A 15,124-nucleotide genomic window follows, 5' to 3' on the forward strand; every position below is an offset into this window, starting at 1 on the left:
GACATTTAATACTATCTTCGCTTTTTCCACCTCTTCCTAAATCTTAGATTTCCCACTGGAATCACATGCCCTTCACTCAAAGCGCACAGTCTAGAACTTTCCGTGGGTACCTTTCCAGGCCACGCTTGAGTGTGCCAAGGCCTTCCATGACTCCCCTTTCCGTTGGGGGGGGGCACTGTTGCATGTTCTGTGTAGGTCACTTTGTATTTATTCTATTGGTAGGTTATTGGGCTTCAATCTGTCGACAGTTGTCTTTTATCGGTTCTGGAAAATTCTATCCTGTCTGCTCTCCTTGAATCTCTGATGAGATGTTTGCTAAACTTGATGACTCTAAACACTATATCTCAGACTTGCTTTTACATTTTTCATCTCTGTGGCTCTGTAAGGCATTCTGCATCATTTCTTCTATCCCTATCATTCAGTTCACTAATTTCTCTCATCAGCGATGCTTAGGCTGCTAACAGCTTCATCTCTGGGTTTTTTGTTTCAATTATTTCATCATTTCCAGAAGATACTTTTTATTTATTTTCAACTATTCTCATTCTTTTTTTTTTCTTATTTTTAAGACTCTATTTACTGAAACATTGAACATATTTGCTTTATACTCTGTGCCTGCTAATTCCCTATGCAGTATGACTTTGCTTTTTTTGCAACAAGCTCCCTTTTATGATATTTTATTGCTTGTTCATTTTGACGATTGTTTTACTCTAACTTTTTATCTTTCTTGGAACTTGTTTGTTAGAATGATTTGAGGCATAAGTTAGAGGGGGCTTTTTTGAAAAAGGACTTGCTTCTGTGAGGAGGCTAGGCCATTATTAGTTAAAGGTCACTTTTCTCAAATTCTCAGTTTTGGTTTTTCTGTTCATTCAGGTAGAATTTAGGGCCACTGCATTTTCAAAATCAGGATATTATGATTTCTCCTAGAATTGAGCAAATTGGTAGTGTGTGAATAATGGCTGCAGACTCCAGTGAGGGCGGTTGTGTTGGTTGGATTAATTCCCAAGGAAGGTTTATTTCCCATTCCACTAAACATCAAGGTTTAAGCCAAGAGGTTTACTTGCAGTTTTGGGGTGGTGGCAGTGGTGGTGGCTGGAAAGGAGAGGTGAGTTTCTCAATTGCCCTTAATGTGAAGATTTATCATCCTAAGAAGGGTCTTGCTTCCTCTTCTCAGAACCACTCATGACCTCATGAATTAAGTTTTAAGTTCACCTGGTTCAGCAAAATACCCTCTGAATGTTATTACCATCAGCGCTGAGATTTTTGTATTCCTGCCTTCATTTGGGCTTTGGCCTGCATATCTATTATTTTCTTCTCATCTCCTTGACATGTCTTTTATGCAGCTCTTAGTGCTGTGTTCACTGGGGTCCCAGTCCTGCTGCTTAGTATGACATACTGAGGATAGGAGTTTCAGTATAGGTTTTAGAGTGAGACCTCCCGACATGTGCTATCAACCGTCTTTGTGATTACGAGAAAGTGACTAATCTCTCTGTGCTTCGGTTCCTTTACCTATAAAGTAGTTTCAATAAAACATACTCAGTGGGAAAGATACTGAGATACTGTGTGAAGCACTAGTCTACCTGACTAATCTTCAGAATTCCTCAGTCATCAGTTGGCAGTTACATTGGTTCTTTTTTTTAAAACATATTTCTTTTTTTTTAAAGATTTTGTTTATTTATTCATGAGAGACACAGAGAGAGACAGAGAGGCAGAGACACAGGCAGAAAGAGAAGCAGCAGACTCCATGCAGGGAGCCCAGCGTGGGACTCAATCCCAGGTCTCCAGGATCACGCCCTGGACTAAAGGTGGCACTAAACCGCTGAGCCCCCCGGGCTGCTCCAGTTATATTGGTTCTAAAGGAGAAGGGTCTAGGTATTGTGAAAAGGCAAAGCAGTGAGAACAGCATGACCCCTGTGACATCCATGATGGAAGGGAAAGGGACATAAGCCCCAAAGTAATGAAAACAGGAAAGGTGTTTGTGGAACTGAAAATTCCCTGGTATCAAAGAATTCTTAATTGAATAAGGAAGTGATGGGAGTTTGCAGTCAGAAATGTATACCTTAAAGTTTACACTTCCGGAGATCGTGTGCTTCCTTTGGGGGAGTATCTCTATAAGTCAGAAGACTAGTGTGTGCTTACAGGATAGAATCAATGCAATGAGACAGTTCAAAGATCAATGACAGGGACGCCTGGGTGGCTCAGCAGTTTAGTGCCTGCCTACAGCCCAGGGCATGATCCCAGGGTCCTGGGATTGAGTCCCACATCAGGCTCCCTGCATGGAGCCTGCTTCTCCCTCTGCCTGTGTCTCTGTGTGTCTCTCATGAATCAATAAATCAAATCTTAAAAAAAAAAAAAAAGGTCAATGACAGTTATTCATGCCTGAGAATATAAAGATGGGTCATTGATTGTGTCATCTACATGAACACTGACATTCACAGAGGGGGACAAAGTCCAAGTAGAAGAGGCACACCAAGAGTCAGATACCAAAGCCCCATTATATTCAGCAACAACAAAGTGTAGAGTGTGTACCACATAATAGATGCGTGGATTTCAGTTGGGGAAGAGGTTTTGCAAGGTTGACTCAGAAGTGGTCTGGAAGCAATAAAGAGAAATGTAAAAGATAAAAGAAAGAGGAGAGCAAAGTATACACATTTTGAAAAAATTGATTAATGGATTTTTTAAGGAAATTACAATCTTAGAATAACATGCCTGGAGTAATAAGTTTAAATTAATGTTTTGCTTAAATTTGCATATTCGTTGATATGAAAAATTAAAGTTTTTGAATATTATGGTAAAAATTAAATTATAATGGTTTTACTATACTTGGGTATTTTTTTACATATATGTATTTGTCTTGAAAATAATGCTTGTTGATCAATACTTTTTTTTGATTTTGTGAATAAGGAAAGTTGAAACTCAAAGTGATTATATTTTTTTCCAAAATCACACCCAACTTTTGATTGAGTGTCCTCTAAAGCACAACACACACACACACACACACAGAAGAAGTGAATTTAAAACCATTAAAAGTACGAAGCAAATAGTTGCAGTACAATCTGTACTGAAACTCTCACTTTTCACATCTGTAACCAGATTTAAAATTGTGTTCTTAATTTTGTTATCAGTATTTTGGGTGTATATTTAAATATACTGTGTCTTCTAATTAACTTCATAAAGGAACATTTGCTTGTTTATAGTGTGTGATTTTAATGTACACACCCAGCTTTGATCAGTCACATCTTTTATACGGGTTTCCATATGAAATCATGTGTTTGCTGAAAATTGAATAGATTAAAAATTGAACTTGAAAATCCTTTATATCGCTTCTAACTGTAGTGCCTATTGGAATGTTTATCATTTGCTGTTTAACTTGTTATATTCAACTAGATGTAGTTGGGAGAGAGGGGGAGATTTGAAAGAATGCTGATGATCCTGGCAACCATCATCAATGCCTGCTTTTTGAAATGAGGTCTTTGAGATTTAAAGAGGATTAAGCCCACTCAAAGAAATAGAAAATCAAACTGAAATTATTATTGAAAATGTATATATGACAAGTAGTCTTATATTTTTGGAAAAAACTCCAGTAAACATTTTTTTTAAACCCTGTAACTCATTTTTGACAATTTGCTCCAAATGCACTGTGAAAAATCATAAAAGAAAATACATAGTTCTGAGTTGTACTTGCTAATCCCATATCCAAACTTGTATTAAATGAATATTTGCTTCAGGAAAGGTATTGATGCCAGAATACCTGAGAGGTCCTGAGAGGGAGGGCTTTGCCAAGAGCGATGTGGCTTTGTGTGAGAAAGAATTCAAGAGCAAGATGTTTAGAGGATGGGACCAAGATTCATTAAATATAGAAATGAGAAAGAAGAGACTTCACAAAGCAGTATCTCTCCTCCTTGATGGGGAAGAGGACCCCATTGCATCTAACAAAGAGTTTTATATATTTTTTAAAAATTAGCTAACCAAATAGGGAAATGTCTACTGTTTCACTTTGGGCTTATGACTTACTGGGCAATTCATTTTTCTATTGTTTTGGGGTTGTGGAATCACCCACATGGAGCAATTTTAAGAAGGTCCAGGCTTTGTGGCTTTTATTGCCAGAGGGACTGGGGTCTGGTAATCTTCCATTAGTCGGATCATGTGATTCTTATTATGACCTGTTTTTTTGTTTGTTCGTTTGTTTTGTTTTGTTTTGTTTTGTTTTTTGGTGACCTGACTTTCAGGTTAGAAGTCAACCTAAAACCAAAATTGTCCCAAAACAGGGACTTGTCTCCTGAGTCCCCTTCCCTCTTACCTCAGTGTGTTTTAAAATGCACCTTAAGCCGTGAAGATAAAATAGGCAATCTTGAATTTAATAAAGTAGGAAAACTAGACAGTGAAATTACTTGTTTATTGAAATCGGAGGTTAATCAGTAAGAACTGTGCAAAGAAACTTAATGGACTAAGCAGTCATGATGATTTTCTTGTAGCCACCTTTTCTTTTCTAAGTGTGATTGTGTCATGTTACAGGGTTTGTAACTTGTGAGCAGAGCATAATGTATAGAGATGTTGAATCGCTGTGTTATACACGATTGTGTGTCAACTATACCCAAATTAGAAAAATTCAAACATTTTCTAAAAAGCACAGGCCTTTTAGAAAAGCACTGGTAGCTGTAAATACTTGGGAAGGGAGCCGGGGAGAGGTGAATTTGACTTAGATTCTAGAGTTGGAATGACTAGAATTCAAATCCTGAAGCATAGAGATAGCATAGTGGATAAGATATGCAACTACCAGAGTCTCACAGGTAAGATAGAGAATAATTATATATATATCTCATAGTATTATAGTAAAGATGAAGTAAAATGATTCAAAATGTGTATAAAAATTTTAAAAATACAAAGATTTAGAAACTCACAATACAAAATTGAGTAAAAGAATTCAGACAGAAAGGAAAATATACAGTGTAATCCCATCAACATACAGTTAAAAATTAAGCATAACTAATCAATTCATTTATACATAAACACAGTGGGGAGTGGGTATGGCTCCAAGGACATACAGAATATTCTGGGATGCTGGTAGTGCTTTATTTCTTGATGCAGGTGCTAGTCACATGGATGGGTGTATAGCTTGCAAAATTTTATTGATCTGTACACTTATGATCTATTTTTATGCACATTTTTATACCTCACTGCCATTTGCAATTACAGTAAAAAATTTATTTCAGTGGAAACACTCATGCTAATTATAAGTTAAAAGATAATACTTAAACAGATCTCTGACCTATTTGGCATTAGTCCCAAATTTGCTTATAGTATATAAAAGAAATGTCTTTGATTACTTGATTCAAACTCTGATTTTAATTTTATCTGGGAAAGTGCTTTTTATTTTTTGTGCTTTCCTTTATTAAATAAATAAAAACCCTGAGTTCAAAGCTTAAAAAGAAACACTTTGATAACTACTTTTTCTTTGTTCTTCTCCTTTTAGTGATAATGTGATCTAATGTTGAAATCTAATTACTTTCCCTTGAATGCCAGAACTAGGCCCTGCCATTCTGTGAAACATGCAGACCATCTACAGAATTGAGCTGATAGTGGAGCCCATCTTATTCTAAAGCTGAGAATTTTGACTTCTTAGAAAAATTCAAGAAATATTTTATCACAAAGTTAAATATAGCTTTTTTTTTTTTTTTTTTTTTACTTTAAATTACCTTGTTTGACAGGAAGTCAGAATTACCCTGAAATGTCTTCAATGGTTAAGCACACATATAGAATTTGAAGCTTAATAGTTAAGCTCTTTTTTTTTTCCCTCTTAATTTATTTAGAGATAGAGCACGGTCATTCAAATTGATGGAACACAGTATCAACACACAGAATAAAGTTGGAGAGTTAAGGTGAATTGTTATATATTCCACTTGCATTAGTAAATATCTTTAAAAGAAGTAAATGTAGATTTGAAGTTTTATTAAGATGCTAATAACATGTACAAGTAATTGAGTTTCCAAATTAACTGTCATACTGCTTGACTTTCAGGTTAAAAATTATAATTAAACTATATATTTCAATTAGATGACAGCAAATATGAAAGCATTTTAAACATCTTCTCAACTGTATAGTGTACTATAAGCAGTTTATAATCTATAGCATTCCATCTCTCTGATAAAATCTAATATATTCACTGTTATTTACTATTATTATCATTATGTCTATCCCAACTTTACCACTTACTAGGTAGCCCTTGCTTTTGAAATTTAATTAGAATTCAAATTTCAATTTCTGAGTCCCATTAGCCTCATTTCAAGTGTTGACTAGCCGTATGTGGCTGGTTGCTGCTGTGTCAGACAGAACACAGAGCGTTTCCATCAACACAGAGAGTTCTGTTGGACAGCACTAATTTACCTGATTGTAATGATACATTCCTCAGAGTTCTTATTAAAAAAGATGATGCTTTTTGGAATCCTTAGTGTTGTAATGAAAAATCAAAAATGCTTGATACATGTTTAATAATATCTTTGGTAAAAATAAGAATAACCAGATAATGAAAATAATAATAATAATAATAATAATAATAATAATAATAACAACAACAATAATAATAATATAAAACATACATATGCAGTATCATGAATAAGATCTATGTAGCCTGGTATAGATTCACTGAGACTTTCCTATCCGTCATTCCTCTTCCAAATACGCCACTACGAAATAATTCCCAAATTGGCATTCTGAAAAAGCTCCGAAGTAGAACCCATAGAGACAAACTAATAGATTATACTCACAGCTTCATTAAAAAAAAAAAGAAAAAAAAAAACTAAACTAAACAACTGTTTCTCTTTTTAAATTCTAAATATTAAGAAACTTTAACCTGTAGATCGTGAGTACCTGCAACTAAGAACAAATCTGAGAATTGGATATAGATTCATTAAAAAAGAACCTGGATTAGTAAACTAATCTCTGATTATGACATGGTATTAACTAATTAGGATCTCCTTCCGTAGCTCCAGATTTATTGGTTAAAAGCTCTGAACTTTTATTGTCATATGAGATCTTTCAGTGCATTATTTTATTTTTTTCTCCTCCGGGAAACAGGTGAGGTCAAAACCACTATCACATGCTATGCCTATTACACAAGGCAATAGCTAGGTAAACAATCCATCCCATCCTTAAACCAATTTGGATCACAGCCCAGAGCTGAACCCATCAAACATGCCAATCAAAATTCTTATTTTGCAGGCTGAACTCACATTATAACAGAGTCTGTGTCCTTTGTATTCACAGTTGGGTAGTTAATACCATTCTAATAACAGCCATTGGTCCCCGTGGACACAAAGCCTGTTGATCTACATAACAATACCCAGAACAATAGACGTTGAGGAGGGTTGTGTTGTGTTATTATTACCAAAGAATGTCAGTCTTACAAACAGAAATAAGCCCTCTAGTACAGGTAATTTCTCTCTGGCTTATTTATACCTTGTGGGTTTTTTGTTGTTGTTGTTGTTTTCCTCCTAGGCTACTGACAAAGATACTGGCAACTATAGTGCCATGGCCTACCGACTCATCATCCCACCAATTAAAGAGGGCAAAGAAGGATTCGTGGTGGAAACGTACACCGGGCTCATAAAAACTGCTATGCTCTTCCACAACATGAGGAGGTCCTACTTCAAGTTCCAGGTCATCGCCACGGACAACTATGGGCAGGGACTCAGTGGCAAAGCAGACGTACTGGTAAGTAGATAAAAGTCCAGATTAGAGGAAGTGCTCGTATTTTTTGACATTTGGGAAATACATCATAATACATTCTTATATATGACCATGAAGGCAATTCTACAAGCACCGGATTTCTACTGGTCTGCAGATCTCATTTTTAATATAGAATTGGCTTAAAAAAAAAAAAAAGACATATATATATATATATATATATATATATATATATATATATATATATAGAATTGGCTTGAGCAACTTAAGATTTTCTAATGCTCCAGAGTTATGCTGTAGGAATTAAAATGTATGAAAATTGTTATTACTGTTTAAATGCCTTTTAGACCTTTTGTGATTAAGAAAACAAAAAGAAATGTTTTGGAGCAAATTTATATTCTAATAGATGCAATTTCCTTATTTTACCCAAATCCTCAATGACAGCATGGATGATCCTTGACTCCATTATGTTTGGCTTCAGTCAAGAAATACCACTTTTCTCTTCTTTTTCGCAGGCTACACACAATCTCAGTGGTACAATATTCCCAAAGGCAGTTTGATATTGCTGTTTATTCATGATATTCAATACCAATGCTTCTATCCTAAGGAATTTCTGCCAACTTGGAAGCATGGATTGTTTGGATTTTCATGAATCTAGTAAAAAATTAAGTTATAATCGCTACTGGATATACTTGTCACATGAACACAGAATCAAGTATAATTTTTCTTTTGCTATTTACACCTTATTAAATCTTCATTTTCACAGTTCCCCTCAGTTAATTCTCTGAGTGAATTTAACCTTCTCATGTATGTAGACATCACAGATGAAATATTTTTCTTCTAACTAGAAAATTCTGAAGACCAATGACCACGAATGTGGTTGGTATGAAGGCCAGGATGTCCTCATGTAGAGAAAGAAAGCTGCACTAGAATAAATGAAAGCTAATCTAAGCTGAGAATCTTTTGACATACAATATTTTATTTTATTTTATTTTATTTTATTTTATTTTATTTTATTTAAGATTTTATTTATTTATTCATGAAAGACACACAGAGAGAAGCAGAGACACAAGCAGAAGGAAAAGCAGGCTCCCTGGATATAGAAACCTGGATATATATTAGATTTTATTTTTTTTTATTTTTTATTTTTTTTTTTTTAGATTTTAAAGGTGACATAGATTTTTAATCAATTTAAGATCTGTAAACCTAATATAAATAAGCCTAGATATAGAAGATTTTAAAGGTGACATAGATTTTTAATCAAATTAAGATCCGTAAACCTAATATAAATAATGTTGCTTCTTCCCTTCCTGTTATTTCAGGGCTGCAGGATGTGGTGCTATCAGGCCAGACAATAAGGTCACCACACTAAGTATAATTAAAATACTACAATAGCATAAATAAAACACAACTACAGAGATTAGCTGTGTAATATGTACATAAGCAGCGTGAAGTCTGTGGGTTTCTTATTTGGACCCTGTAAACTATTGTGTGGAAATTAAAAAGTGCACCTTCAAAATTACCCAAAATGGGCAGCCCCAGTAGCACAGTGGTTTAGCGCCGCCTGCAACCCAGGGTGTGATCCTAGAGACCTGGGATCGAGTCCCACATCGGGCTCTCTGCATGGAGCCTGCTTCTCCCTCTGCCTGTGACTCTGCCTCTCTCTCTCTCTCTCTCTCTCTCTGAATAAGTAAAATCTTTAAAAAAATAAAAATAAAATAGAGAAGGGAGATGTTGAGAGAAATAGGAGTTTGATGTGGAGGGAAGAGCATGTGCTGGAAGAGGAAGTGATGGCAGCCTGAAGACACAACAGGTGTTTACTCAGCCTGGCAGAGGAGGCTGGGAGAGTGAATGAGAGGCGGGCTGGACTTGCAGCAGGTGGCTCCCCTGATACCGGACCTCCTTCCTACACAGAGTGAGAAAGCATTGGGAAATCTTTAGTAGGAGTGAGTGAAGGTAAGATGTTTAATTTGGATGAAACCTTCTTGCTTAAGGAGAATCTGGTTCTCCCCTGAGGATACTGCTTCCCGGGCTCTCTTCTGGAGCAGGGGCCTTTGTTTGCCTCCTTTTCTGCTTCTGTTTGTCCTGGTCTGCAGATCACAGGCTGCCAGAGGAGGACCCTCGTGCACGACAGGGCTGCTTCTAGAAACGGCCTTCGTCTCCCTAGAAGCCAGCCTTCATTCTCCCCGTCTGCCCCATCACTCACCACCTCCCTGACATTACTGCTGTGATCTCCCAAACCATGCATCCATCCCCAATACACTCAGGGACTTTAGTTTCTGGTAGCTATTACCATTTCCAGAAATTCCATTGTCCCAATTTGGGGCAACTTTATGACACACACAGACGATTCCTCCCGTATTCTGAATTTCCAGTTCCTTGAATGCCTTTCCTGCAATGAATGGCTTTACCCACTCTCTCTTGCAACCACTGAAAACCAATGATTTCTGCTGTTAACAGTCAATGCATCCCCTCTGTAGCCTCCATTTCAAACCTCCCACTCTGAACGTTATACTGAATGTGTCCCACTAGCACCAGTGCTCTGAGTCTCCACCAGGAACTATCTGGCGTAATATAGTTTAACGACCCCATACCACTCAGTGTCCCTCTCCTGCTTACTAGCTTTATGGTACGGTAATGAGTATCATAACCAATCAGTCACATCAGAATTCAATTTCCTTTCCCTTTCTCCCAACATCATATCTATTTGGCAAAACCATGACTCTAATTAATTCCAACATTCTCCTGTCTCCTGCCCTGTAGTCACTCTTAATGTGTCTGCAAAAACATGCAATTATATAGTCTGACTTTCTTGTTTAAAAATATTTCTTTAAAAAAAATATTTATTTATTTATTTATTTATTTATTTATTTATTTATTTGAGAGAGAGAGAGTAGAGGGGAAGGGAAGAGGGAGAGGGAGAAAGAGAATCCCAAGCAGACTCCTCACTGAGCACAGAGCCTGATGTAGGGCTCAATCTCACAACCCTGAGATCATGACCTGAGCTGAAATCGAGGCAGACCCTTAACCTACTGATACACTCAGATGCCCCAAGTATACTCTTGCTTTTGATTAGTGATGAAAGCCCCCAAGTGACACTTATGTGGTCCAGTAACCACACTATACTTCCATCTACACTTCTCTCCTAGAAGGACCCCTGCCATTCATTCCTCCAATATTCCCTCACCCTTGCTGTTGCCTAATTAATTGGCATTCTATTTTATGAAAAATAAAATCAAAGCTTTTAGAAGGCTACTTCTATGACCCTCAACACTCAATCTACTTACATAACAGAATTTTTGTCAATATATTCTTTGCCTTCTTTCCCGCTCATTGAGATGAGCTCTCTATGCTTCTCTCATTCCTTCCACCTGTATGACAGATAACTTCCTACCCACCAGCTCTAGGATATTGTTTCAGCAAGTCTCCCATTTTTCTTATTCATTAGCAATATCAGTCTCCCTTTTATTTGATTATTCCTATAACCATGTTTTTTTCCTATCTCCAAAAAAAATACATAATCTTCCAACTGCCACTCCATTTCTTTTTTTTTTTTTAAGATTTTATTATTTAGTCACAAGAGACACATACAGAGAGACAGAGACACAGGCAGAGGGAGAAGCGGGCTCCATGCAGGAAGCCTTATGTGGGACTCGATCCCGGGACTCCAGGATCATGCCCTGAGCTGAAGACAGCGCTAAACCACTGAGCCACCCAGGGATCCACTGCCACTCCCTTGCTATGCTCTTGATTCCAGAAAAAATTTGCTACCAGAGTGAACTCTAATCTCTCACCATGCAATCTCTCTTATCTCTAATTATAAATCCATTCCCAACACTTACCAAGAACTTCTATGTCACCACCCTCCACAACTCCCGTGTCACTAACACAGTGGTTGTTCCAGTCTACATCATATTTGATCATCGGCAACACTTAACTATTTATCATTCTTCACGAGGCTTTCAGGTCACCATTCTCCCTTGTTCATCTCTTACCTCAGTGCTATCCCTTCTCGGTCTCCTTTGCTGATTCATTTTCTTCTTCTGACCTTTTCAGATAGATGTTTCTTCGACAGACATTCTTTTCTATCTATACCACTGACTCGGTGAACTCATTCAGTAACCAGAACTGTAAAATGGTATCAACATTCTAAAAAATATCACATTTATGTCTTGGCCCCAAAGCTCATTTCTGAAGGGCAAATTTGTATATTTATGTGCCCATGCAACAGGAAGACCAGGATGTCTAACAAAGATACCTATTCAATGTTTCCTGAACTGATCCCCTGCTCCTCATCACATCTCTTCCCTCTGTTGTCCTTCCAAATGCCTCAATTTCACTGATAATCAGGTCATCTTTGAGTTCCCTCGGCTAAAAAGTTCTTGATTCTTTTCTCTCCTAAACCACACATTGAATTCCTTAGTAAAAACTGTTGTGTTTACATACGGTTTCTATACACCATCTGCATATTCTCAACACTTGTCCTGATACAGTGTGGTTGAAACCACCGTCATACTTCACCTGAATTGTTAAATTGCCCCCATACTTCCTGCTCTTGCCCTACTCAAGTCCAGTGTTAACAGCCAAAGCATCCCTTAAAAGGAAATCTAGGTTTTGTAATTTCCCTGCTCAAAATCTTGTCATATTCCCCCGTTCGTTCAGAGAATAAGTCATTTCAGAAGACTACTTTCTATAGTTAGAAGGCCTTCAATGATCTAATTTCTACTATTCCGCATCTAACCCACTCAGACCCCATAATATTGTCCAATTTACTGTTTTCTAAACAGCCAGACGTGTCCTCACCTTAGGGATTTTGCAGTGCTGCTGAGTAGGATATTCTTTCCCCAAACGTGTTCATGACTAGCTCCCTCATCTCTTGTAAATATTTGCAAGGATGTATTTCACAGTGAAGTCTGCTCAGATCATCCAGTTTAGTATTGCAGCCTATGGTATCACCTCAGACCTCTTTATTGTTAACTCTTTACAATGCACCTATATTTATGTTCATATTTCCCCATGAAAACTCCATGAAGATGTTTCTTTTTTCTGTTTGATTTTGTTTTATTCCTGATGTACCTCAAGTGCCCAGAATAATGCCTGACGTATCATGGGCACTCAATGCCTATTCAATGTATGAACGGCCTCTCTCTTACAGTGTAGGTTAGCAGTTCTTGAAGTATGGTCCTTGGAATCCTGAGGATCTCACAAATCATTTCAGGGTTTAGTAGGCTTAGAACTCTTTTAGTGAGAATGGTAAGACATTTTTTGGTTTTTATTATACTGTATTCGCATCACATTGTATCCTTCATAGTCATACACAAAGAGGAAAAAAAAAAAAAGCCTGAAGAGTGCCCTTACTCATGTAGTAAAACTTAATAGTTTTAACAAATCCCCACTCTTGACTAAACACCTTTTCAAATTTTCTGTAATGAAATGGGAAGTATGCAAAAAGCACTTCTGCTGTAAAAGGAAGTATGATGGTAGTCTCAAGGAAAAGCACAATGTAAGCTGAATTTCCTGGGGTGTTTTAAGGAATAGCTTTTTATTTGAAAAAAAAGAAATAAAATATGATTATTCGAACTTGAATATTTGATAGGCATTTAAACAAAAATGAACAAAGTGAGACAGCACAAAATAGAATACTGGAAACCTGTATTCACTCACCACTGTAAGCCTGACCGCTTCTCATTACTTAAAGACCATGAGATGGGTGGTCGTTTTAAGGAATGTGATTTTTTCTTGATATTGTGTAATGTAATGTGTCAATATTTGAAAAATCTTCGTTATTCAATGAACCAGTATTTTCCAAATGACTGATACATGATGTTAAAATATCATTGTGGGTAAAGATCCATTCAAAGTGCAAGATAGAGAAGTGGGTTTTAACAGAAGTGAACCCAATTTTCAATTTCACATCAAAACTAATCTTAGACTACCACTTGAGTTTTTGTGTAGTATCAAAGACTATACAAAGCTCTCTAAAAAAAAGATTATTAAGCTGCCTCTTCCTTTTCAAGAGAAATGATATTGCACCAGAGACTATTCAGGAGACACAGTGACCAGTCTAAGAAGGAGATGGTGAGGGCCTCTAGAGCTTCGCTGACCAGTGTGTGAGTTATTTGTCCTGTGTGGCCACTGAGCCCTTGACATGTGGCTATGTCACATTCAGATGTGTTATATAAAGTGTATAAAATATACACTTTCAAAATTTCAAAGATTTGGTATAAAAAATATAAAAATGTCTCCTTAATATGTTGTTTTGTATTAATTATGTGTGAGAATAAATATATATTAATATATTGGAATAAGTGTATTATTGAATGACTTCCACTATTTTTCATCTTTCTATTGTGGGTACCAGAATATTTAAAATTATATATCTGGCATGTATATGTGAGTTACATTATTTTTTTTTCCATTGGACACCACTGTCTAAACTCTATGGGGATAATCAGAAAGGGAAAAAAAGGAAAGCTAAGAAATTTATGAGGGAGAATTAAAAAGACTTAGAAATAATAGAATATGTAAACTGGCAGCCTCTGGTTTTAGAACGTTTTGCATCACAAATACTGTTTGCTTCTTTAGACTGTCTCTTGTAATTTTAATCCATTATAGAGATTGATTCCAACAATAATAGAAATATGCTTTTAAAAAAATCTTTTAAAGTAGAATCTTATAAGTGGAATTATTATAGTTGGTATAATAAATTGACATGTATATTTCCAGAAATATTTGCATAAAGACTTCTGGAAAAGTAACCTAAATAAAATCTAGGAATTTAAACATTTAAATACCTTTTTTTCCAGATGATAGATGAAGCCAAGATTCAGAGATGTAGCATTTGAAAGATCAAAATTTAAATGATATTAGCTTATTCTCTTGGTCGACATGATGAAAAATGTGTTTGTTCTCCATAAATCATATATTATACTTGAAGGAAATTTTAAAATTTTAGAGTAACTATTTATAGGTTAGTCTGAGATAAATACTTTTGAAGTTACATTAAATCTATTATATCAGAATTTTAACTACATTATTTTTTATCTTAAGAATGCAAAAGTATGTCTTCAAAAGTTGTTAAGATCAGAAAATCTTTTTGATAAATTGTAAGCTTAGTATGTAATATTAAGCTTAATATTTTCTGGAGGAAGTTAAATCTTTTTAAGAATATATTTTATTTATTTATTGGAGAGAGAGAGAACATGCAAGCAATGGAGAGACCCAGGAGATGGAGAAGTGGACTCCCCACTGAGTAGGGAGCCCGAGTTGGGACTTGAGCCCAAGACCCTGAGATCATGACCTGAGCTGAAGGCAGACATTTGACTGACTGAACAACTGTGGCACCCCTGGAGGATTTTAAATCTTAATTCATTTTGTTAGTTCAGTAGAATATGGCCTCAAAGCTCATTAGCAAATTAAAAATTATCTTAAGTAAGTACTTTAT

The 15,124-nt window shown here is 36.1% G+C and overlaps 1 protein-coding gene across 1 annotated transcript in view; it reads left to right on the forward strand.

Moving 5' to 3' along the window:
• The window catches only part of PCDH15 (protocadherin related 15), a 906,505-nt gene that overhangs the window by 836,504 nt on the left and 54,877 nt on the right, over positions 1-15,124 (forward strand). The window contains 1 exon segment of the mRNA XM_035706656.2: positions 7,492-7,707. Coding sequence (XP_035562549.1) covers positions 7,492-7,707 — 216 coding nt within the window.

Source organism: Canis lupus, chromosome 26, assembly GCF_003254725.2.
Source record: "Canis lupus dingo isolate Sandy chromosome 26, ASM325472v2, whole genome shotgun sequence".
NCBI classification, from domain to species: domain Eukaryota; kingdom Metazoa; phylum Chordata; class Mammalia; order Carnivora; family Canidae; genus Canis; species Canis lupus.